The sequence below is a fragment of the Pteropus medius genome, unplaced genomic scaffold (assembly GCF_902729225.1).
Source record: "Pteropus medius unplaced genomic scaffold, Ma_sr-lr_union100, whole genome shotgun sequence".
NCBI lineage: Eukaryota > Metazoa > Chordata > Mammalia > Chiroptera > Pteropodidae > Pteropus > Pteropus medius.
The window spans coordinates 3,706,534-3,733,457 of NW_024352149.1; the positions used below are offsets into that span (position 1 = coordinate 3,706,534).

The 26,924-nt window shown below is 33.7% G+C and overlaps 1 protein-coding gene across 11 annotated transcripts in view; it reads right to left on the reverse strand.

Annotated features, from left to right (window-relative positions):
• The window catches only part of UTRN (utrophin), a 446,059-nt gene that overhangs the window by 32,662 nt on the left and 386,473 nt on the right, over positions 1-26,924 (reverse strand). For all 11 annotated transcript variants that reach the window (XM_039846978.1, XM_039846975.1, XM_039846976.1 and 8 more), the window contains 5 exons: positions 25,283-25,484; positions 19,317-19,402; positions 14,898-15,055; positions 12,980-13,146; positions 7,301-7,412 (listed from right to left, as the gene is read on the reverse strand). In XM_039846978.1, the coding sequence (XP_039702912.1) occupies positions 7,301-7,412; positions 12,980-13,146; positions 14,898-15,055; positions 19,317-19,402; positions 25,283-25,484 (725 nt within the window). The remainder of the gene's footprint in view (positions 1-7,300; positions 7,413-12,979; positions 13,147-14,897; positions 15,056-19,316; positions 19,403-25,282; positions 25,485-26,924) is intronic.

Consider the following 26,924-nt stretch of genomic DNA (forward strand, 5'->3'; position numbering starts at 1 on the left):
CTGCTTAGCTTCCAAGATCAGACGAGATTGGGTGTGAAACATTGGATTTTAAAATATTAATTACAAATATGAATGAGTTAAAGACAGGAGAAAGGAAAGAAGTACAAAGAAGAAAATCAAGGTTATATAAGAAATAATGGTCATAGCAGATGAGTAGAATAATTAAATATTATCATTTGGATCAGGCATAGGTGCAAAAATCATTGTTGAAGAGCATCCTCATTAGCAAAATTTACATCTTAAGTATAGTCAATAGTCTCAAATAGTATATGCATACTATTAAGGAGTACATTTCATTATCATATGACTTATTTTAAAGATGTTCCAATCGTTTTTTAAAAATTGCATAACAACTTAATAGTTCTGATTGATTTTAACAAGTCGAAATTCAGACATTAAATTCCATGGAAAGGATGAAATCATTGACAAGCTCAAAGCCTTTTTCAAGTTTTAATGGAAAAATATGAAACTAAAAAGTTTGCATTAATTAAGAGTATCACCAAGGCATCAAGAATAAGTAGGGTAATAAGTCATCCAAAGTAATAAAGATTTGGTCCAAACCTCACCTTAAGAACTAATGACACACTCTAAATCAACTCAACTTACTGAGAAAACAATGTAAAGTGGGTATGAACTGAAAAACCACTTTTAGATGCTGAGGTCAGAGAAATCACTACGATGTTCATTTTGAGCATATTGGCAGACATCTCAAGTCTCATCTGAAGATTCAACACTGCCAAAAACAAACTATACTGACTCAGTATAGAGCTCTCCAAAGAAAGAATCAGCATTTTCTTATACTTGATTTTTATAGTTTTATGGAAACATTGATGCCAGCAGAGATGGAGGTGAGTGGACAAAATCATTTCTAGTTCTTCCCTTTGTTCTTTCATTTTTGGTTTGTTTCTTGCTAACAACATATAGTTTGTTTTTTAAAAAAGATATGATTTCAATTTAAACTTTAAAAAGAAAATATCTTCTATTTTTTTTAATAGAAAACTGTGATTTTTCTACAGTCTACAAACACTGAAAATATTTGGTTTATTTTTCCACTTGTTAACCAGTATTGATAAGAATATGCTGTAACCTGTTGCTTTAAAATAACATTCATTTGCTTTTAAAATACAATACAAATTTGTTTAGTTATCATTAACTTAAGAAGCTATTTCCAGTCAAAGGATATTTTCCCTGATCTCCCCTCTTCTCAACAAAATTATTAGTACAAACTAGCCTTGTCCAAAACAAGCATGTAAGCAGCAAATTTTGCAGTGATTCCACTCCAACAACTTGAATGCTGGGAGTAGCTGATGTTGATGATCTTTCTGGCAGTAAAATTTTGCAACTACCCCATCCAGTCTCCCTGAGCTAACTTGTCTCTCAAACCACCTCCTTCTGCAGGCTAACCCTTCATTCCTGATATCCATACTGACCAATGGGAAAGTTTTCTCTTGTCTTGTCTCATTTCTCCTTTTCCAAACTACATGGATCTGGCCATTGTCCCTCTCCAGATGCACATAGTCTCTATCTGTCTACTTTTCTTTCCCCGTTATCATGGACTCTGTTCTTCTACTCATCAACATAGCCCCCTACATCTTATTTGTAACTGAAACTTCAACCTTTCTCCTTCAGTGAATCCAATGATAACACCTTCTGCCCTATAATCGTTTCCATTATGTGCTGTATAATCTCTCTCTCACAAATGCCAAGAAAAAAAGAAGTGTGCAACATTTTCTCCTTAGTCTCAGCCCGATCTCCCACTAATACCAATGTGCCTGTCCATTCCCTTTTGACTATACTTGGCCAGACACAGCTACCATCTGTCACTTCTGGAGACGTACTGATGATCTTCTAAGGGCCATCTCATCTACATAACCTTTCATGTCCTCCTCCAATCACACATTGGGATACGGCCCCACCTCAGGCCTCATCACAACCGAAAACATCTTTCACTCTCAAATCTCTAACTTGGAAAAATCTTTTACCAACTCGAACCCTCTGACCCTTGTTCCTACTTTGTTATTATGAATAAATCTATTCTTGCCCCCATGGTCTTGCTCTCTTGCCCCTCAACCCCCTTTGGGATTTCTTCGGCATGAGGATAGCCCAAATCCATCCCAGTATCAATACCTTTGAATCCTTTACCCCTTCGGCCTTGGACTATACCTTCCATCTTTTAATTCCAAAGCAGCTGAGCAATGAGTCACAGACTGCAAATCCTTACCAATTAACCTCGGCTGCACTCTTGTGGCAATTTAGCAATCAATTTACTCATTTCTCGGTGACTCGTGCTTGCCCCCAGGAGCATCTCCAAACGTTTTCCAGTCTCCTTCATATTTAACCCTACCCAGCTCTCTCTCACTGTCAGAAATTGCAAAAATTCTTATAAATCATATGTGAAATTCATCATCCTCTCTCCCTAAAGGACTATTACATGTCCTAATATACAAAAATGTTTACTAATTTTAATTAAATTTCAGTTACTTGCAACAGAGAATACAGATGATTTTTTTCAAAGATCCAATTAGGGTAATTTTCATTATGAAATTAAATGAAAACAATAGAAAATGCAGCTATTTTAAATATAAATGATAATCTCCAAATTCAAAGGTGCAGTGCAGAGGTAATAAAAAAAACTTTGACTATTATCTTGATCCATAAGCTTAGTCATTTAAAAAAAATATTAGTCTTGTTGAATTTCTCCACACAGAGGTCTTCTCTCCTTCATTGTATTTTCTCTGTATCTCCAGTCCCCAGCAATACGCCTGGTATATAACAGGATCCCCAATGAATATAGGATTCCAGCAAGCATAGAGAAAACATCATTTGCTCATGTGCTAAACTATGTATATATATCTTTTAATGGAGTCAAATCACTAAATCTATGCCACTAACTTTAAACAATCACTTACCTTCTCTAAGACTTAGCGTTTTTTTCTTTAAAATGAGGATGTTAGATGATCTCTTAATATGCTTTCCAGCTTTACTATTCTATAATTAGTATTTATAATGTCAGATATGAGCTCGTTTGGCTCCATTTAGCTTTTATGGATCAGAATTAACCAAGCATAGTAAGAAGAGAATCCTCAAGGAGTTAAAAAGACAGTTGAGGCAGCAAAAGCCCGACACAGAAAACAATGCACGGTAACACAGAATCAAATGTTAACTGGCGAAGCGAGGGCCTTGGGTAGGAATCACAGAATGACATTTTTTGGTGATGGAAAACCGGAGGAGTCTGGGAAGATTTTACACACCAAGTAAGAGCTGAGGTGTTTTTGTGAAAAGGTGGGATTTGAATGAATAGAGAATGGTGACAAGTATTAAATATAATGTCATGTTGTCTGTTTTCGATAAACTTTATTTAGCCCAATGAAAGAATTCTTAAATGTACAAATTTGGATTATAGAATGATCGGAGAGAATGAGAGTTTAAAACAAATTGCTTCTTAGAGGAAAAATTCAACTTCGTTTCTGCATATAAATGTTTTATTATCAATTTCATAAAATATCTTCATAAATTATGATAGCTAATTCATACACCTTTAGTATTCCTACTTCTAAAGATAAACACTGTCATAGATGATAAGCTGACATGTTCCAAGAAATATTTCTGGCACTTTGAGGGTTTAAGATAGGGCTTATAAGTTTTGAAAAGCAAATTTTAACACAGAAAAATTGAGATTCAGCTAAGAAAAGAATTTGAAGAGGAATGAAATCAAGTCAGAAATGTGGCTAGAGCATTTTCCTAACTACAAATGAAGATGCACTATGAGAAATACAAACATAAAGATCTGTATGGAAAGGTCTGATCCATTTAATACTCAAGTGGTGTTTATTATCATCGCATTGAAAATTCTGTATTTGAATTTCTTTGTCAAGGCAGACATCAAATGAGTTTAAGGGACTGTTGGGTAAAAGATGTATACACCATAAATAAAGCTCATTAAAAGAAAAGAAATTTTGGAAAGCAGTTAAATAAAGTAATTTACTACTATTAAATTCAAGACTATGCCTTTCAAAGACTCAATTTACATATACTTCTAGTCATTTTCATCAAAAATTGTGGGCTCAAATGCAGAAGATAACTTGTGGTAAGAGATGATTTATGAATAGGTTGCTGAGTAAGATCATTATGAAAACCGGAAAGAGGCAAAGGGCCTCCCACAGCACATACGCAGAAAGGAAGCTGACCTGTACAATGTAGGGTAAGCCGTAACCTTAGACGTGATAATAACAACTTTGTGAAAACTATATAACAAAGAGAGTTTTAGATAATTTAAAAATTTAATTTAAAAATGGTAGTTGAATCATTCATTTTGTTTTTTTACATTCCACATATATGTGAAATCATACGGTATTTGTCTTGCTCTGCCTGACTTATTTCACTTAGCATAATACCCTCTTGGTCTATCCATGTTGCTGTAAATGGTAAAATTTCATTTCTTTTTTTATGGCCGAGTAATATTCCATTGTATCTATGTACAAATCCTCTTTACCCAATCATCGAATAAGAGACACTTAGGTTGCTTCCATATAAACAAACTTGTAGATAGAGAACAAACTGATGGTTGCCAGCTGGGAGGGGGGTTGGGAGCTGGGTAAAAAAGGTGAAGGGATTAAGAAGTATAGATAGGCAGTTACAAAATAGTCACAGGGATGTAAAGTACAGTTTAGGGAATATAAGCAATAATACTGTAATAACTACATATGGTGTCAGTTGGGTGCAAGACTTATCGGGGGGATCACTTTGTAAGTTATATAAACATCTGACCACCACCATACTGTACACCTGAAACTAATATAGTATTGAATGTCGACTATAATTTTAAAATACAAGAAAATTTAAAAAAGTAAAGGGGCATAGCTTAGGGGAAAAACAAGGTAGTCGGAGAGTGAAATTCATTAGTGTATCAATGATACTCAAGCATGCCCCCACTTGCCAATGACTGACATTACTGAGATGTAGATTTCAAATTACATGGTTATTTTGCAAAATCGTTATACATTATTATGTTTAAGACTAAGAAAAACAGTAATTTTACACATTTGCTTACTCTATACATCATTATGTAGTCATTTTTATAACATATATTTACTCCATGATTTTTCCCATTTTGACATTAGCTTTGAAATGGTTTCCTAAATTTCTAGCTATGATCATGTAAATATTAATACCATATTTCTCCCCAATCCAAATTCTTTACAATGACCCTCTCACAGGGTTCTGTACCATCTGATACCTGCCCTTCTCTTTAACCCCTCCCCCGACCATTCTCCCTTTCGCGATGGGAGAAATTCACTCTTTGTGAGATTTATTCACAAAGAGTTTGGTTCCTTAATCATTCCCAGGGCCAGCTTCACGGACGCGTGACCTGGGCAGTTACACAGGGTCCCACACTCAAAAGTGCTCTGAGTTTGGCTTAATGTTCTGCCGTTGCCATTCCGAAAGCCATAATTTTTTCACAAGGGGCCCTGCATCTTCATTTTGCTCTGGGCACTTCAGAGTATATAGTCAGAGCGACCTATCACACTCTCCTTGTGGAATATGCTCCACTTTCTTCTGTGCCCCAGTGATGCCACAGCCTCTTCCCCACCTCCAGACCGCTCCGTGTGCCATCTCTTCCTGCAGAAATATTCCCCCACCAGTTCTCCGCACGGTGGATTCTTTCTCATCTTTCCAGCTCAACGCAAATGCTAACTTCTCAGACTTTCCCTGATTTCTTTATCTAAAGTGCCTCCTCTAATCTTCTATCATTATCCATTTATTTCTTTTAAAGCCACTTAACAACAATCTGTAATGATCTCATGTACTTGTTTCCTTGCTCAATGTCACACATGCCCTCCTCCTAAATGCAAAGTAGCAGCAGAGGCAGTAATCTTGTCTATTTGGATAGCACGCTGATGAATTATCGGAGCCCAGAACAGTCTGACACATGATAGGTACTCAAAATTTATTTGCTGAGTGAATAAATATGTTAATCATAGTAATAAATGGTGCTCCACCAATTTTCTTGGGGGAATTTTTTTTTCCCTAGTTGAAGTTATTATGTACTATGGGTATGTCATCTATTATAATTCTGCAACATTGTCTAGAGGGTTTTCCCCTATATATAGAATACCTATTTATTTGAGAAGATACCTAAGAATTTGAGTGAGATTTATATGTGTATATTTTATAAGTATTGCTGCCTTTCTGTCAATTTTTGATCCAAAAAAGTAACTAAATTCCCTAAACCAAAGAAAATGTATAGCTCTATGAATAAATTTTGGTGTGCTATTTGGAAGGAGGCTGAAAAATAGCTGCTGATAGAAAATGAAGATAATTTCAGGGAAAATAGCTTTAGATCAAAAGAAAAAGAATCGGTATCCAATGTTAGTGAGGCTGTAGTAAAATCAGGATATTAACACAACTTGACAATAATGTAAAGTGGCACAAATCCCTTTCGGAAAATAACTTTACATGAAGCATTTTATCCATGAAAAAACTCATATTCCTTGACCCAAATCATCCATTATTAGTACTTTAGTCTATGGAAATGTAATTTATGTAATATATGAAAAGAGCTATCTTTGCAAAGATATTCGAGTGTTATTTATAATATCAGAAAATTGAAAGTAAGCTAAATGTCCAAATTTAAGAGAATGGTTAGATAAATTAGAGTATTTCACTCAATAAAATATTCTGTAATAAGAAAAAATTATACTATGACAGCATGGGAGAACACTTACTATACAATACGTTCAGTGAAAAAAAAAGGGTCAAAAATTACATAAATATAAAACTAAATAAAATTTTAACAAAATCAGAGACATGGAAAATTATTAGAAAGTAGTTTATCCAGGAGCTAGCTTTATGGACTTTTTTTTACTTTCTCCATTTTCTACATTTTGTTAACGTAAATATATAATTATGAAAACATTTTAAATACGTCTAAAAGAAACATGATTTTTCATCACACAGTATCATTTTCAATGTATGTCAGCACGAGCTCTTAAGAGCTTGCTGCCAAGAAAGTTGTTTAAAATTAAAACACAGATGTAAATAAATTTTAATTAATTAATTTTCCTCTATAAAGCATACTTATTCTGAGTTAACAAATTCAACATAGATATATTTACTTAAAATAAAACAAAATAATAAAAAAAAGTATGGTTAAGCAATCTTGAAAGTAATTTTTTCCAAAAAAGTTAAGTCAAAATAAACTGAATACTTTTAGATACTAGTTAATTTAAAAGCAATATATTAAAAATAAAACAGACAAACAAACAATCAAACAAAAAGCAGTGACTTGATCGATACTCACAGGTATGCAATATTCCACCATTGGATAATGTAATTTGTGACCTTTTGCTGTTCGACCCGAAAAAAAGCAACTCTGGCAGACATCATAGTTAAAATGCTTTAGGCTTCTGTACCTAGAGAGAAGAAAAGAAAGTTCATTGGCTCTCATGCCTATTATTTAGTCCAAATCAATCATTTATGAAAGAAATTTCATTTATCCAAATCACCACGGAAACAAAAGGTATATTGGCCATAAATGTGGAATTTGCTTAGTAGCTTAGCTCCAAATTAGGACAAAGAGAATCTTGAATTTCACAAGGGAAATTAATGCAACATCTCTCAAGTGGGAAAAAAAAAAAAGAGGCAAATTTTTGGAGTTCAAGTCTCTAAAATATATGTCCATCTGTTTCAACACGATGAGAAGACAAATATCCATGTCAAAAGAGTTTCTTACTGTTTGAATGCAAAATGGCAAAGAGTCACGATTATTAACTTGAAGTTTTCAAATATGGATTATACTATCAATATAAAATAATTGTCAAAATTCCCTCACAAAGGTATTACTTTTCTACAATGAGCATTTTAAAATTTGATTTAAACTAGTCATTAGGAAAAAAAATTAAAAAGCAAGGAAAACACTGTGATGAAGAGCAAACTAAAACCTTGCTCACAATGCATTTTTGAATGGAAGCAGTGTTTGTAAATCTCTTACCCCAGAAGGATATTGTACATTGCCCTTCATTTGCAAAATCTTATTTAGAAGAGAGAAACTCTAGATGTTAAGTTTCTTTGCATACAAGTAGAAAATATCTCCCAAGATCCTCCACGTGCCAGAATGGCAGATAGTAAGAACATAAATATATTCGTATCCACAGAAAAAAAATAATAAGTAACAGGACTAACGGAATGAAAATGTAAACAAAACGTAAAGGCCCTATGAGGTTAATATTGTAAACTATTAAGTGCTGAGTAGCTTCTAAAATGATCTGCAAAAATCTCTTGCAAATAGATCTCAAGAAAAGCAGTTGGTATATACTACATCCACCTTATTTTGGCAGGGTAGCAACCTGGTGTGAAACATTCACCTTCACTAATATTTCTTAACTTATCAGCATGACTTGACTAATATGAATGGCATCTTCTTGTCTAAGTGAAGTTTTGTTTACTGCTGATCACTCCATGGCATAAAGTCATTCTCCTTTTCTTCATTGGAACCAGTTCCTTGCACTGTTAGTAGGTAGTGGTCTCTGTTAAAATTAGATTTCTCAGTCTCTCATGCTGATGGTGATGACCAGAGCAATACAAGTCAGAGTCACTGGGTGGGGTTTCTAGTTGAAATTTCAGGTGATTGACTCAGTTGGGAAGAAGCATGGTCCCTCTTCTCCCTTCTTGGAAAACGGATCTGGCATTACAAAGAGCCATTCTGTTAGCATGAAGTGACCTCGAAGATGGAACATGACCTTCACATGTTAAGGATGACAGAACATAAAGCCAGAACTAAGAAAGGGGGGATGTTGGTCAAAGAGTACAGACTTCCAGTTATAAGAGGAGTAAGTTCCTGGAACCTAATGGACAGCATAGAGATTATAGTTAATAACGCTGCATTATATACTTGAAAGTTGCTAAGAGATTAGATTTTAAATGTGCCCCCACAAAAAATAAATGGTAATTATGTGACATAATGCATTAGCTAAGACAATAGAGGTAATCATTTTGCAGAAAGTGTATCAAATTAACACACTAACCATCTTAACTTTACACAATGTTACATGTCAATTATATCTCAATGAAGTTGGCGGGGAGGAGGGAATGGTGGACCTAGATGACTGGGAAGGCAACATTCTGTCCTGGATTCCTATTACAGGTTTTCTTTTTAAAAAAATGAAAGAAAACTAAACTTCTAATATATTTATGCTTATATTAAACAGTGGTATATAATCCTTTAAAACAATTCCCAGCTTGCGAAACATACTGCAAATCTAAGATTTAATTAAAATTTAACATGGAAGTAGCTATAGAAAAACTATAGCAGTATTTATAAAAGTGCAGTAGAAAAACAAATATATCTAAAGTGGTAGCTTGCTACAGAGTCAACTTGGACGAAGTTAACGTTATTCTATAATACCCATACTCCTCTATCTTTATTTCTAAAGCTGGTTCTTCACTCTTCCTGGTAGCTCAGAGAAAGAGATAACCTTTTATCTAAGAGCTAATTGGACCCATTCTATCTTGGCCTTGTTTTATTATTGGAATTGTTCTTACATTGATTCCCTCCATGTGTAATCTTTGTGTAATCATTAAATTGCCATTAGTTTAAAGAAAGCTTTGCTTGGTCTGGTTTATCAACTCTAGGCATATTTTTTCTCCATTCAGAAATTAAAAATTTTAAATGAACTATATTCTCAAAATAGAAAACTGGGAAAATATATATGCAAGTAACATCTTCCCATTTTCAATATACTGACATATTTTCTTCAAGCTGTAGCCAGATTGTCTAAGCAAGTTGTTTGCACATAATAACCTTGTTATTTTTCTGAGCCTGAGACCTACCTTCCATCCTTATCATGACATGGAGAGAGTTCTCTCTCAAAAATTTCTAAAGACTGAACTTGAAACCTATGCAATTTTACTAACCAATGTCAATCTAATATATTTAATAAAACAACAAATAAAAAAAGAACGTATCTAGAAACTTACATAATGCAACCTCAATAGCAGAAGAATGCATCTAAAAAAATAAAATAAAACAAAATAAAATAAAATAAAAATAAAAAAAATAAAATAAAATAAAATGAATAGACCAAAAAAAAATTATTGAAGACATGTGAATCAAAGGTCTGTTCTTAAATATGATCTTGGAGGGAGGAGGAGGGAGGTAATGGGGTAAAAAGGGTCAAATATGTGGTGACAGAAAGGAATCTAACTATGGGAGGTGAACACACGATGTAAATATACATATGCCTTACTGTTAAAATGTACAGCTGAAACTTATCAGATTTCGTTAACCAATGTCACCATAAAAAATAAATATATTAAAAAAAAAGACTCTCCTTGCTGCACTTACCCAACTCCTCTACCATCTTTCGAAAACCCTCTTTTTTATTTCTACATTATAATTCTTTACTTCTCCGAAGAACCCTGATCATCTTTCTTTCCTTTTTATACCCCTCTTTTCGACTTTGCTTTCAACTAAGCATAATTTTTCAGGCTTTTCTGGTATTTTCACTTAATGGAACAGCTCAGCGACAGTTCAACAAACAGTTCAGTGTCACCTGAGGCTGAACTACTATCCTGCTAATGGTTATTAGTTATTGGTAATAAAAAAAATTGAATGCCTGCTCTTTCTGTGACAGGTATCGCACTAGTCTTTCCATGTATTGACTATTCCTGTAAGGAAACACTCACAGGATTTGAAATTGAAGAAACCCAAGTTCAGGAAGGCCAGGCAACTTATCCAAAGTCATATAGTGAAACAGTAAATCCGGTATTCATACATAAGCAGCCAGACTCGTTCTCAATGCGTTGCCTCCTGAATATCCTGCTGCACTTTGATTCCTGACCACCTGGTCAGCTGCACATCTTTGTATTAGAGACATCTACATATGAACTTTACAGTGATACTGGAAACTTAAACATCTAAAATTCAACACTTAACATAGTTCACCCTTTGTAATTGTTCTTTCCTTTTTCTCTTACGAAATATTGCAAGTTTATTCAAAAGTAGAGAAAATGATAAACACCCACGCACCCACATCTCAGCTTTGTTAAATCTCAATATTATGATACAGTTGTTTCAGGTCATTTTCTATTTAAGAAATAAAGCTTTAAAGGTTCAATCAAATGCTAATTTTTTTGAGTCTTTTGTCCTGTCCTCACTCTCCATGTCCATAGCCTCTGAGAAATCTGGTCCCTTAACACATATCTGGACTATAGCAGTGGCTACATATGACTGGTTTTCTATAAGCCAGTCTTCCCAAGTTAGTTAATCTGGATGTTTCCTGTGGTTTCACATTATTTTTTATATACAGTTTAATATTTTTTGTCTAATAAGCAATGTCCTAAATCAATTGTTCTGTTCAGTATCATCTAATTGCTTAACGTCAAATCTCTCTTCTAAAAATCTAATCTGCTTTTTAAAAAATACAATATTGACTAAGATCATGAACTCCAGAGTCAAAAAGATCATGTTTGAATCCCAGCTTTGTCTTCACTTATCAATATCTGGCCCTGGGCAAATAGCCTCATCTCTGAGTCTTAGTTCTTTCATGTACAAAGTAGAGATAATCCTAACAATATTACAGGGTTTTTAAAAGAATAAATGAAATAACAAATGCAACACATTTTAGCACAGTGCCTGGCATACAGTAAGCACTTGATAAAACAGCAGCGATTATTAGCTCTGATGATTCTATCTCTCATTTGGATTATCTTCCCACCAGTATCCTGAGTTTGCTACGTTCCAACTATTTTTCTTTTTGTCCATCTGTGTCTACCAGGTACTTCAAACTTAGCCTCTCCAAGAAACCAGCTGCATTTAAACTGTACCTTTTCCGTCTTCCCCTTTCTATCCAGTGTTTGCTCTTTGACTTCCACTGGGGCATGCATTATCCTCATGCTGATTCTGCTTCACACTACCTGCCTTTCCATCCTCTTAGAATCTACAGCCTCACTGGTACCAAGGCCCTCTAAATTTGTAAAAGAAAGGGAAATTTGAGTTCTATTTCTTAGACACCCAGAGAACGCAACGGTACTCCTCATACAAACTATGCTGATAAAGTCAGTCATAATGAAAGCAACTTTGTTTAATTCGGGATACTGATATTGATACTATATACAACAAAACCAACCTGGCCATCTTGATTGATTCTCCAACAGAGAATCACCACTTTAGCTAATTCCTCTCCAGGTATAAATGAAAGGTACATATAAAACCTTGAGTTCCACTGCTAAATAAGCTTGTGTTTTTTCATAACAGATTTCCAAATTAAACTAGGGCTATTTTCTAGATTCTTCCCAGGAGAGAAACATAGTATGTTCTAGTACATTCATAGAGGTCTAATGCATACTTACCTTAAGACAAAGACGTAGAAAGATCATGACAGCCAAGACACTTCATCTTGGGGCAAACCATAGACCCTACACAGTCCACTTTGGGACCACAAACTGATGAACCTGACACACTGATGACGTAAAAGTATTTTAGCAGTGCCCCTCGTGCAAAGGTGAATAGTAGGGTTAATCTACTTCACACCAAACTTGGCAGAAATAACACAAGTAATTCAATTACTTCTTATTTAATATTTAAATTTTGCTCTCTGCTTACTAAGTTTGACCCTCAGGACATGACCAAATTCCATCCAGGCCATATATGTGTAATGAATCATGCATTATCATAATTCTGATATCATGATAATGTCATCATGAGTGACCATTTCTGTGACCTATGTAAATAGAAATTCAGAAAACTCTCATTCTGGAGCAAAATAATATAAATAGCAACAATAATAATGATGATAAGTAAATTCATGTAGTGGCTATAAGAACGCCATTTTTAGATAGATAGAATATGCAGAAACTCTCATTTATTTAGGAGGCAAACTCCCAAATGGGAATAAATAAAAGAGATGACAGACATACACTGCGACGACACAGACAGAACAGAAAATAGTCTCCTGCAGCCTCTGGTTGTAGATCGGCTTACCTGAATCCAACGATTGGACATTCTTTACAGATGTTGCATTTGGCCTGATGTTTTGCAGTCTCAGCTGCCGCCACGCGATGTAAAACTGGCAGCCAAACCATGGACTGTGGCTCCAGACGCATCCAATCTATAAACTCTTTCACACTTATCTCTGGCTTGTTGTTATTCTGGTGAAGAAACAAATATATTAAAAATGAAGAAAATTTCTTTATTTAAATTGTGGCAAGTGTTGTTGGTGTATAATATTCTGAATATCTGTGCTCAAGTAAAAGGAAAGTTATATAGTTTTTTCCAGGTCAGATAAATCACAATATAGTTAAGGTTCTTCAAGGAAAAAAGTTTTAGAATTTAAAAAGATAAAAAGCAGAAATTGTCACCTAGGAAGAAGAAAAATATCCCAATACCTTAATTCTTACATTAAAAAAAAAAAAATTCTAAGTACTATTGTCACATAAACACTTTAATTCTATAAAATTCATTCATCTAAGACAGTAAGAATTTGTGAAAGTAAAAATTCATCGAAAACTTCCCAAACTTGAAGGCCATTAAATGCTCAATAAAAACTGTTACTTCTGTGTCCTGCTCCAGTCCTGCTATGTTATCACTCTGGAGGGCATATTACTGTAAATATACTTTGCCAGATTTCCGAAGTTGTCAAGATAAATTACATGAAATGTCTTAGTCCCTATTCAAATCTTAATATTAAGTAATTTTCATATGTGCAAAGTTAAAATTGTACGAACATCTTTCTCCTGCTTTTGTCAAGGTCGTTCTATGAACCTGTACATGGGAAAGTAATATTTAGAATTTTTATTTGGTATTTTTTGTATCTCTAAAACAAGAAAAAGGGTCATTATAAAACATAATAATCCATAACATCAGTTCTCCTTAAAGAGATGGCGTGAGCATTTTTTTTTCCCCTCAGCAATGACAAAGCAGTGGTTACATTCTGGGAAAATGTCTACAGGCTTGAACTTCATGCATATTTACAGCACCAGTAGTAACAGTTCTAAAATGCTTTCATATATAATAAACATTAAAAAGAAACTAAAATGCTTTTCCAGTTTATCATTAGTAAGTTAGACCCATATAAAATTTTATAATCATTCTCCTTTAGTACATATGTTTTCAAAGAAAATACTGCTACTTTAATAACATCTTTAATTTATGTATTTAAGAAATCTTGCCTACAAGGAACTCAGGGCATTTTTATTCATTTATTTAGCTATGATGTTCAAGGCACTGTACATAGGGATACAACAGTAAAGAGATAAAAAAGGCCTTGTGCATGGAGCTTAGGTTTGAATAGAAGAAAAGAAACACTAAACAACCAATTACACAATTCAGTATGTAATTATAATTGTAATGAGCACCATACAAAGGCGGAGGTAGTTCAGGTGGATGTAGTGGGACACATAACCTCATCTGAAGGGACGAGAGGATTTTCAGAGGATGTGAGATTTAAGCAAAGATCTAAAGAATGAATAAGGAAGGATTAGTGATGAGAAGGGAGCTGTGGGTGGAGGATATAGAAGAACATTCTCAACAGGGGGCACACGTCCAAAGGTCGTAAGGCAGGGATGGAGGAACTAAAACAGTATGGCTGGAAAGCAGGGAGAAAGAGGGGACAAGTGACAAAAGATGAGGCTGTGGCGAAGTCAAGGCCGAATCACAGCAATCTGATAGCACATGCTAAAGGTTTCTGGATGTTATACACTGACAAGCAAGTAAGTCTCCTTGAGGGGGTGGCTGTTCCTCCAATCAAACACGCTTTAAGAAGTAAAGCACAAACTTAAGGGGATGGTACCCAGTGTCCTCCACCATTTGGCTCCAGCCTAAGTTCCCTGTTCCATTTCTCAGATTATTCTCAATACTCTTCTCCAACACACCTTACATACCAGTGATCTGTTGTGTTTACCTGCTGGAAGCAGCTGCGAACACTGGGTTCAATATTACTGCCTCCAAAAGCCGCTACTTCTCCAAGCTGCCGGGGGATCTGGATGGCATCATGAAGTAAGAGGCCAAGCTGCCTCTGGTCACACATTTCTGTTGGCCCCGCCACCTCCTTGAAGAGATCTATAAGGAGGAGAGGCAAGAGATTAACATCCTTGTGCCTACAGTGTTCTTTTACATAAAATATATCTTTGGTTTTGAGGATAGAATGATGTAGATTAAAAATAATCATAGGGGCATGAATCAGATTAGTTGTCTCCTGAATTATGATAACGTTGATATTCTGCAAATCTGTAATCAGGAACCTGTTAACCACACACTTCTTAGAACAACCTACTGTTGTATGTCAATACATATACGTAGACCAATAAATACAAATTTCCTTTTCAAAAAATATGTGGGTTCATTCGATGGCCTGAATAAGGATTTCCCTTCTTATTGAGAAAGACAGTGAGCCAAAATGAAGCTTTCTTCATGACTTGTCAAAAGAATAAATTTACCTTAAGCAGCAAATCTTTAAATATTAATAGATTTGTTTCCCAAATTTTGTGTTCACTCTTAAATTTATTATTCTATTTAATATATATTTATTTTTTTTAAAGATTTCTATACTTGAATCTATTTTATATAAGAAACATTAAAACATACAAGAAGATATCTTTTATTTTTAGTTTTTTTAAAGGCCCAATCAGTCTCTTCTTTATTACCTATAAATTTTTAAAATTTTATTTCATATACATTTATTTAAAATTTAAGAACTTATTAACAAGCTCATGCATACTTTCACATAGTTCTTAGGCTTTTCTGTTCATAAAAAAACCCCACTAATTTGTTTTACAACTTCCTTGGTTCAAAAAAATTTAAACTCTTCTTTCTAGTATTGACTTCTATTCTTTACTTGCAATATTTTGAAGATTAAAATTATTACCATATTTCTAGCAATAAAGCTAATTTACTTAAATAAGTTACTTTTGGAGTAGGGAGAAGTTTCATATAAAGACAACCCACTTCATTATAGAAACCATTATTCTTTGAAAATTTCCAAGTTCTGAAAATTCAAAGTCGCACAAATTCTAAATGCTTTTCATGTGAAGGTTTCCAATAACAGAAGAAAGGGGAGTAAATATTTATTGGATTCTAAAAACTATTTCAAATTGTATCTGGTAAATAAATATCAGATCAAAATGTATCTTTCCCATTTTTTTTTTTAAAGGAGAATAATGCTAGATCTGACACTGTCAATGGTGAATTTTCGAACCAAAACCAACTTAGTGCTACTGACACAGTAAATTATAATGAAATATGACTTTAATTATAAGCATGCTTATAGGGAAAGCAAATTCGATTAATATAAATTAAATTTTTATTATTATTTGTTCACTTAGATTTGGTTAGAGTTCTACTTGTTTTCATTTGTCACAAATAAGACTATAATAGCCAGAAAATATTTATCCAGGAAGCTTACTATGATGCTCAATTCAAACCTGTCTTCTTAGGGACACAGAATTGATACATATGTATAATAATCTATACACAGAAGTGTAACATTTTCAGTGAGATCAACTGTGCTGAACTTTCCTCTTTTAAGGCAGATAGCTATATGGCTATACCACTATTAAGGTAAAACTACATATAAAACATAAAAGATGAATGTCAATATTAAACATTTTGACATATTTCTACATTTTTATAAAAGTTCACATTTTGATGTTATAGTCAGAAATAAAATGGAGGGACAGAATGTGTGAATGAGTCAGAGGAAAGTTACAATCTAAAACCCAAGGGCCAATAAATTAGCACAGAAGAGATGCAAACGGCCATTCATAAGGATCTTTGTTAACGTGCTTTTGATGAGGCAAAGAAGCCATCAGCTATAAGCAGGAAGGCCAGGGTGTTGTTAGAACCTAATCAAGGGATAGTCTCAGGAAGGCATGGAGAGAGAGGGAGGTGTCACCAGGGTGATGACACTGACATTAGCCATTACAAAATCAATGTTCACACAGACACCAAATGACCCAGGAGGGCAACTGTGCCATTGAGTTTGGAGAGCAAATCATCCTGAATATTAATTCCTAACAAAGGAACTAATAATGAGGAAGTGTTCTGATATCACTGGGGAAATCAAAACTGGAATCGCAGTTCCTAAGGACCTCAAAGTAAAACACACAAAATGTCAGAACATTTCCTGAGTCTCAATACTCCCCGAAAATATTTACAGATTTCAACCCAAGAGGTTTCTTATTTAATTAAGTCCTAAAATGGCATACTTCATGGATTAAATTAAATATCAGAAGTATTCGTTGCATAGGCTTCTGCTTTTCCTTCATAATCTGAAAACTTATCTTGAATTATACAGTGTCATGTTTCCCAACATTTGTAGAAAGCGCGTCCTTTGTAGTATGAGCGTCTGAGCACACGTATGCTGAAATATGCTCACTTGAAAGATTATACATTTCAGAAATATGTTTGAAGGTATGTGTACAGATAAAAGACATCTTTTATATATGTATATATGCAAATATAAAATTTTGTGTGGAATTTGTTTTTGCTCTATAGCTACAGCCACCAGGTTGTAACTCTTTTGGTCTCAGGTTACTCCCTGATAACCAGCTTGGAATAAAAAAAAGAGGAGGGAACCAGTGATGTAGGGAAATAGATCATGCTTGCGTATTTATGATTTATGATAAACTTTGAGATTGAATTTACATCCATTTCAGAGTAACCTGAGCACTCTGACGCAATTATTCCTTTCAAGGAACCCTACATTTTTTCAGGAGAACCCCATGAAAACCCCAAATCACACATGATAAAAAAGTTCCCTTCTAATTTTAGTACACTGATGTTTTCATTCACATTTTCCTTTCTCACTCATTAAAGAAATAACATTTTCCGCTTTGAAGATGGTATCTTTTGACAATTATGATGCTGAAGATGATTTAAATTCTGGATAAATAAAAGTGACACCAAACGAAAGTCTTGTGCAAAGCATTTTTCTGCACTGTTTACCAGGTTATGAGTCCATCATGGCACCTCATCTCCTGGTCCTACAATCGGCTTTTCCTTTCATACATATCTACATCTCTTTTCACTGATATTCTTGTCAAACTGTGTAAGAAAACAAGCTTTCAGGAACTAGACCTGAAACTGAAAATCAAATCACCTCACAGCCATCCCAGAAAATAAGCATTTTTTTTTGTTTGTTTGTTTTGTTTTTTAAGGTATATATGTTCACATAAGATGCAATACTTGACTAAGTTTACAGGACCTGTGATCAAATATCCTCTTGTTTTGGGTATCTCTCCATTCATGAAGTATCCCTATCCCTCTCCCACAAATGCATGGATATATCTGTAAAGAATCATCTGGGAATATGTATGGCAGGACTAAGTAACACATTTTATGGACAAAATTAAACCAAAAGATATTTTACAGCAGTTAAGAGTTTGGAGACATAGCAGCAATTGCTACTGTTTATTCAACAACTGCTATTTCTAGGTACTTTTCACACATTATCTGTAATTGCTTTCAAAGCAAGAATGATTAGTTTCATTCTTTAGTTGAAGAAAATTCACTAAATTTCAGCTTCCTGAAGCATGAAATGGAAGTAATGTTACCTCTTAGCTGTAGTGTTCAGTGGGATCTCGTAACCTGTCCAAAGTCACTCAGCCACTAAGTGGTAGAGCTCAGGTTTGAAGGCTTAAGATGCTTTTTTGTTAATTAACAGATAAAGGGACACCACTTATTTGGTGAATGAAAACGAACCTAATAAAATAAAATAGGCTTTTACCATTTTTTAACCTTTTTATACTATATATTTGTCTATGTCTACAGAAGTTCTAGTCCATCTTTATTTTTCTTAAGTATTGGAAAGTACATAGGTTCTAGTATAAAGTATAATATAAAGATTTTAGTCCACCTTAATTTTATATATTTTTTAATGCATTAGGAGTACACAAAAATAGAAAAAGCTTGGGCATTAGAATCAGAAAAATCTATTATCTAATTCTAGCCCCATGACTTACTGTCACTGCAGCCTTTGACTAGATCTTTAACCTATCTCAGCATCGATTTTTTTAGCTTGAAAATGTAAATCACAATGCCTACTCATTATAGGGTGATTATTCCAAGTATTAAATAAAATATAATTTGTGGTCGATTATCACTCTATCATGGCAGCTCACCTCTTGACCCTATAATCAGCTTTTCATTTCCCATAAATTCGCATCTCTTTGTACTGACATCCTTTGTCTAGCCTGGACATGTATAGTAAGGGTTAAAAAAATGGGAACTATTATTACTAGCAAATCATATACAGTAAGTCTCCAATGAATGTTATCATTATCATTACTAAAAACACTATTGGTACAGTAAAGGTCTTACATACATCTGTATTTTTCTTCTAAGAGACCTTTAGAGAGAGACATCAATCCAATCTTCAGACTTTGCACTCTTATTTTTCCAGTCCGACCCCTGAAATTATAAGAATCTCAATGTGTTACATGAATTTAAAACTGTATACATTATGTTAATTATTTCTGAATATTTTATTGAGGGTAGACCATTAAAAAATAATTGTATCTTAAAGATATAACTTTTCTACTCACGTTTAATAATTAATGCTAAACCCATATTGTAATTTTATGACATTTTAATAGTATGCTTGACCCAGTCTGGAAGAATATACAGCCTCAAGTCACTTTAAATACAACATATGAACTAGAAATAACAAACTAACAAAATGAAAACTTTAATTATAATGCTGAAAAGATTTTATGTCTATAAATACTATGAATCAAAATCTATTTGTTAATAATTATAAATGCAAAATTCAAAATAGACAGCTAGAGCTTATATAATATGCAGCTAATACAGCAAGAGTTAATGTGAGTTAATACACCAAGAAAGAACTAGTGATATATCTAAAAACAAATGTAAGAAAATTGACTGAAAAATTAACTCTATATTATAAAAGTTAATTATATAAAAATTAATTAACTTGCTGAATACTTTAAAATGTATTGTCTTTATTGATTTTGGTCTCTATCAATGCAGTTTTAATGTTACTATTGCAATTTTAATAGTCAATGATCTTAACCAGACATGTGAAATCACTATTGGGGAAGTATCAAACTATAATTCAATACAAAATTAATCGACATTAGGAAACAGCTTCGCATTATGCCAATGAGAGACCATTTCAATTTCATTTATAAGTTGATTAGAAGAAAATTTTATTTTATCTTTAAAAGCAGAAAGTTGTCTTTACTCCATCATTTATCAAAAAATTACAGAACTGTCTATCAACTGTGAATCACTATAATAGATTCTGGGGATGGGGAAAGGTAAATGCAGAAACTAGAATAACACACAGTCAAGAAATAAGTCTTTATTGCTATCTTTATTATTTCAGATTCAGGATCAGCTTTCAGTTTAGGTTTTTATTGTTAATTTTTTTTTCAATTTATAAGTACAGTATGCTTAAAACCTATAAATGTTTACATAATTATGTAAATGTATAAAATTGAGTAATTCATGCTATTTAAAAGCAGGTAAATATCTGTATCGTGTAATTTGAATTTTAGGTAGTCTTATAGTCAAACCGTATTTAAATCTTTCCTTATTGATATTTTTACTATTAATCTTAATTGATATCTTCCATTCTCAAATCAAAATTCTCACTTAAGTTTAGGTATACATATCATGACATATAAAGTATAAAATAAATTAAAAAAAAAATGCTTAGGTATTGGTAAAACATATTTTCAAAACAGTCCCTCAATAGCCTCAGTAGCCTAGTCTACATTTATAGTAAATCATATCCAACAAATTTCTTGAACCCTTACTACTATGTATGTGACCTATGAAATAAGTAATACTTAAATTTAAAAATAAATATAGCCATTATAAGCAGAATTTCTAAGTTAATATATTTATTCCAGTTTCTCATAATTAATTATAGAAATATTAGTTTCGAAATAACCTTAGACTAAGCCATGCTAGAAATTACGTTTCTACTTCATATTTTCCTTATTATTACATGAAAATAGACAATGCCTGTTTTCTTCCCTCCAAAAATCAGGAAACTGTATTTTTTGGACACAATCAGACAGTAGACTTGCAGAAGATAACAAAAGGCTGTATGAATGGACTAGTACATGAATATGGCTAAGGACAAAGCAATCCCTTAAGGGAAAAAAAAAGATCAAAATGATATCCGTTAGAGGATGATCTCCAGTCTGTGGTGTCAACAGAAGAAAAGAACATCATCAGGAAGACTACTAAAAATGTCAATCATCTATTCATCACACCATCAACAGAAGGGTTACTGTGATCCCAGCATAGTTCTACGTACCATACGGACCAAGAGAAAAGTACAAAATGGGAATCCTACCCATGATAAGCTCACACACTAGTGGAAGAAGGGGACAAGAAAATAACTAGAGAATCATAAGAAAATATGAGACCGATCTTTATGTATGGAAATAACCAAGTACAAGATAACTGTGGCTGATTAACTAATGATCGGTAATCAGTCTGAGTAGTCATTAGTCTTGCAACATTTGATAAAAAAAAGTTGGACACTGAAGGCATGATATAGCTCGCCTTTTCCAACAGGGACAGCTTGGGTAAGAGAATAGAGGGAAGGTTATGACAAGGCTCGTTCAGGTGTAGCAAAGACTAGCATCAAGGCTAAATGGTTAATAAAGTTATCCAGGTTACATGAGGACAGATGATGTAGGGCTTTAATGTTAAATAAGATTATCTGAATTTGAGAGACAACAGGGAGCTAATGAAATTTATTAGTGAGTGACTTAACCCAATATTCAAGTACCTGGTTCCCTGTTAGTTTTCATAATTAACTCCTGAAATTAGTTTAACTAAAAAGGTATGCACCTTATAAAATAATACCCACCTTGGAAAAGAGGGAAAAAATGACAACACTGCAGCAAGTGAGAGTAATATTTTTGGTAGGGACAAAAGTATCTAAACCAAGTACTCTAGACTATTGTGTTAAATAATTTTGATTTCCATTAAATCTAGAAGGAAGATCGTGAAATTAAGACTTCTTAACCTAGGTAGATAAAGACTAAGTGAGGCTGCAAACTCATATATAGAATCAATATTCTCTTTACAGTTTATAAAAGACCTTTCTACATTTTAATTCATTTGTCCTTCATAATCATCTATGTGTGGTAAACCAGATATTTTATCTCAATTTTTCAGATGAGAAATTGAGATGTCAAAAGTTAAGTGGCTACCAAATCACAGAGCAACCAGAACCAATGCATAGATTCTTGTCATCACAACAGAAGAAAATAGATTTTTTTTTAAACAAAATTTAAAATATGAGAAGTGGGGTACATGTTAAAACTTGCAAGAAATAGTAAACTTAAAATAATTTATGAAGTACTCTTTTTCTTAGATATGGCGATATGGTAAGAGTAATAAAGCATTATCAAAAAATTGAATATTAGTGCCATATCTATCATTAATATGCAACAGGTGGCCAAGGGTAAATTGTTTTGTCTCATTGGGCCAGGTTCTCAAACAGTAAAATGAAGAGGGCAAAAGGGAAGCTCTCAAAGTCTACTTCTAGAATTCTATGATGCGCTGTGTGTGCATCACTCAGTCAAGAGCTGGTTGAATATACTTTTAAGAGCTGAAAATGCCAGTTCTGACTACATTATACTACACAAAGTAAGACAGTCAAAAATATATGGTTAATGAATGAATGTCAGCTGAATGGATGGAAGGGCCAGATCCTGGTACCATATCCAAAGTTCAGAGACTTCTTAGGGGTCAATCATTTTCTGGTGCATTGGAAGGAGTAGATCATAGTTTCCAGAAGATTCTCAAAGGGAACTAATGGCTTGAAAAGAGTTAAAAACTCTTGTTTAGATAAAAGAATAAGACATTAGAGGAATGTGGCCAATTAACTCCGGCCATCTGACACTACTGTCATATGACCGTGTTTTGTCCAATGGTTAATTCATGATATTCCTCTCTACGTTAGAAAACTACATGGAATAGATATCATTCTGACCCAGCAAGGTCTTTGCTATATTTCTTTAGCATGGAAAGGAGATACACCCAGAAAGCTTTTTTCCCTTTAAAATGGAAAACTGCAAGGTATTGCTTTTCTAAATAACAGTACCTTAGGGAAGAATTTCCCATGTGTTCACATTTGATGGTGGAAGAGAGAACTATACCAATATTTAACTCCCTAGAATATGAATCACAACATTTCACATACTGCTTCCTTCCCAACTAAGTGGCACTATTCCCTTTGGGCTGTCTGGGGACAACAGCATATGTACGTGTCATAGGCTGAATTCTATCTCTCTAAAGTTCATATGCTGAAGTCCTAATTCCCAACAGAATGCAAGTGTACCTGCAGAAAGAATCTTTAAAGAGGTAATTAATTAAGTTAAAATGAGGTCATTAAGGAAGACCCTAATCCAAATTGACTGGTGGTCTTATAAGAACAGTAGATCAGGACACAGGACACATACAGAAGACCGTGTGAAGACACAAGGAGAAGACAGCCACCTATAAGACAAGGAAAGGGGCCTTAGAAGCAACCACTCTGCTGACATCTTGATCTTGGAGTTCTAGTCTCCAGAACTGCAAGAAAATAAATTTGTTGTTTCAGCCATTCAGTCTGTGGTACTTTGTTACAGTGGCTGGAGCAAACAAATTTAGCCAAAGACAACACTGAGGGGGTGATTTGACGTCTTCTCCAGTTCTTTCTTTAAACACAGCTCAAGAGGCGCACCTCTACCGTACTCCTAGGGCTTCACGAAGTTCCTAAGTATTCTATGAATTTAGCATTCTTCCTGGGATATAAAATTAAGTATAAAACACCTAATTGACCAGTTATTTTGGTGAATTTACTATAGATAAATAGTAAATTCTTTTTCTATAAACCTCTCAGAGAATTAAAAAACTGAATATCAACTTAACAGTGCATAATCGCTAACAGTAATATTTTATAGTATGGTAAATTTGCATTAAAATGAAATATATTAAAATATGTCAGATAGGGATACCGTAAATCCCACCTACATTATGGTAATTGAGATTCACATTATCCGTTCTTCAGTGAATTTCTTAAGAACCAAAAGGGGGGAAGAGAGGAGGCAGATAAGGGTAAGGGACATCACGCACATGGTGGTGGAAGGAGAGTAGACTTTGAGCGGTGAGCACAGTGAAATATACAGATGACATATTATTGAATTGTACACTTGAAACCTACATAATCTTATCAACCAGTGTCACCCCCAATAAATTTAATAATAAAAAAGAACCCTCACAAGCACGCAACAGCTATTATTTGGCTATGAAAAAAAAATTGATATTCGTGAGCATCAAAAAAAGAAAACAAGTTAATTAAATCATCTCTAAAGCTACTGTCATCATCATTGACTTTATACAGAATCAGCTGTTAAATATGTGCACTTATGAACTGTCATCTCTTTTCCTCTAAATCAAATAAAAAGCGGATAACCACAAATTTTCAACAGCTAATTAATGGAAACTGAGGGTCTGAGAGAAAAAAACAACAGTTCTAATTTTCTTATTCCTTCCTCGCATATTTAACCTCCTACCAGAAGAATGAATAATTCCTAATGTTTCAGAAATGTCAGCCCACAGCAGGTCTTTCTAGAATTATTTCACAAAGGCACTGTCACATTTAAAAAAGCCAAATTAATGGCAAATGAGTTATGCTGGAAGTTGAGTGCTCTTTATGTAACAGTGAGTACCTAAGTAAATTATAGGTATCAGTGGCCTATAGCATAAATTATTTAAAACACCATATACATACATAACCACCATCACAATAAATAAAGCTAACAACAAAAGTCCCATTAAATGCCTTCATTTGCCACTCAAATTGCTTTTAAGTTATCACACAAAAATCGCAGAGTGGATTATTATGAGCCAATAAATTATTTTAATTTATAACAATAAATATAAAATAATCTCTTTTCAAAAAAGAAATACTATAAGAAATTCTGAAAGGAGAAGAAAATCAAACTTATTTATATTAGGTTTCCCCTAGCATGGTGACATAGAAAAGAAAAAAGAAAAATCCCTACAAATTTGACAATTATTATAATTGAAGCAAAATCTTAAAATAACATATGGGCATTCTTTTTTGTTCTATTATTGGTTAATTTCTCAATTTTTGGAAAGTCATCTATTTTTGACAATTGATATAAATATTTCCACTGGGAAAAGTACTTTGAAATTATTTTTTAAAAATTCACTTAAAAATTTACATATTTTGTAACATTAACATATTTTGTTCAATGATTGTATTTTAATGGGTAAAAAATTAAAACTTACGTGTCATATACATTGAGCAACCAATTGAGACACATGTCCACACAGAGCGGGACGTTGACCAGATCCTTATGCATTTGTTCAAGGCCGTCATAAGTTGTTGTCAGACAGTTGATGACATCTGGAACACTGAGCAGCTGATCATTTTGGTTCAGCTTATGTTGTTTGAAAACTTCATTTGTTGTATTCAACTCTAAGAGATCCACTAATTGGGTGAGAAAAAGGAATATGTACAATCATTACATTATATAACAACGTTGAAACAAAAACATTTCTACTCAAGTATTTGGCTTATACTTCAATATAAGAATCTATCCATTTTAGCTAATTTCAGTTTTTAAAGTAATGAATAGCATTTCCATTCTTACATTTCTAACCACTTCTTGTATCCAAATTGCCATGCTTTTGAATCTGAGCTCTGCTAGTTTTCAATTTGATCCCATTTTACACTCTTTAGAATATCAATTTCTCCTACTTTCCTTTTTTCTCTGAGTTCTTTCTACTTTTAAATATAGGCAGGCATAAATTTTAAATCTACTCCAAATAGTAGAAAGTCCCAAATATTACCTTGCTTACTTTTCTTAATTCCTGAGACCAGCCTGCTTACCAGCATCCCAATTCATCCTTTATATCACTGCTGAACTAATCATTCTTGAACAATTTCCCAACATGTACATCGTGAGGTACAAAGTTCACAGAAGATGTTAAGTTTAAATAAAATGGGCTTTGCATTATGCAAAAAACTATGAAGATTCCTGAAAATATTCTATTCCTTAAGAACAGAACTATCATAAGTTCTGCCTCTAGGTACTTATCCAAAGAATATAAAAACACCACCAATCAAAAAGATATATGCACCCCTGTATTCATTATAACATTAATCACAATAGCCAAGATATGGAAACAACTTATGTGACAATTGACAGATGAATGAATAAAAAAAGACCTGGTACACACACACCAAAAATGTGATACTACTCAGCCATACAAAAGATGAAATATTGCCATTTGTGGCATGGATGCATCTTGAGATTTTATGCTAAGTGAAATAAGGATAAAAATTGTATGATTTCACTCACATGTGGAATATAAAATAAAAAAGAAACAAATGAACAAACAAAAACAAAGTCATAGATAAAGACAACAGATCGGTGGTTACCTGAGGGGAAGGGGGGTGGAGGTAGGGCGCAATGGGTAAAGGGGTTCAAATACCTGGTGACGGATGAAAAATAGACTTTTGGTGGTGAGCATGCTATAGTGTATACAGTATCAAATGATAATGTTGTATACCTGAAACTTATATAATAATATTATATTACCTTGATAAAAAATTAAGTAAATAAACAGACTCTGTAGAAAAATAGTAGTTGTCCTCTGCCTACTGAAGCAAGTCTGATCTACAGGGTCCTAACTTGGTTTGCTTCCCATGAAGCTTTGGCATACAGGTTACTTGCAGCTATGATTAGTGGAGGTTCACAGTAAAGGACCCTTGTGCATGGGTCTTCAGGTATTTGCCCCCATCTTTATTCTAACATCCATAGTGGGCATGGCCGGTGCTAGAGCATAGCGGGTGAGCAAAAAAGGATAAGGCAGAGCCTCTTGCTCTCAAAGATGACCAGTCTGAGAAGGAAGATAAGCATACTGA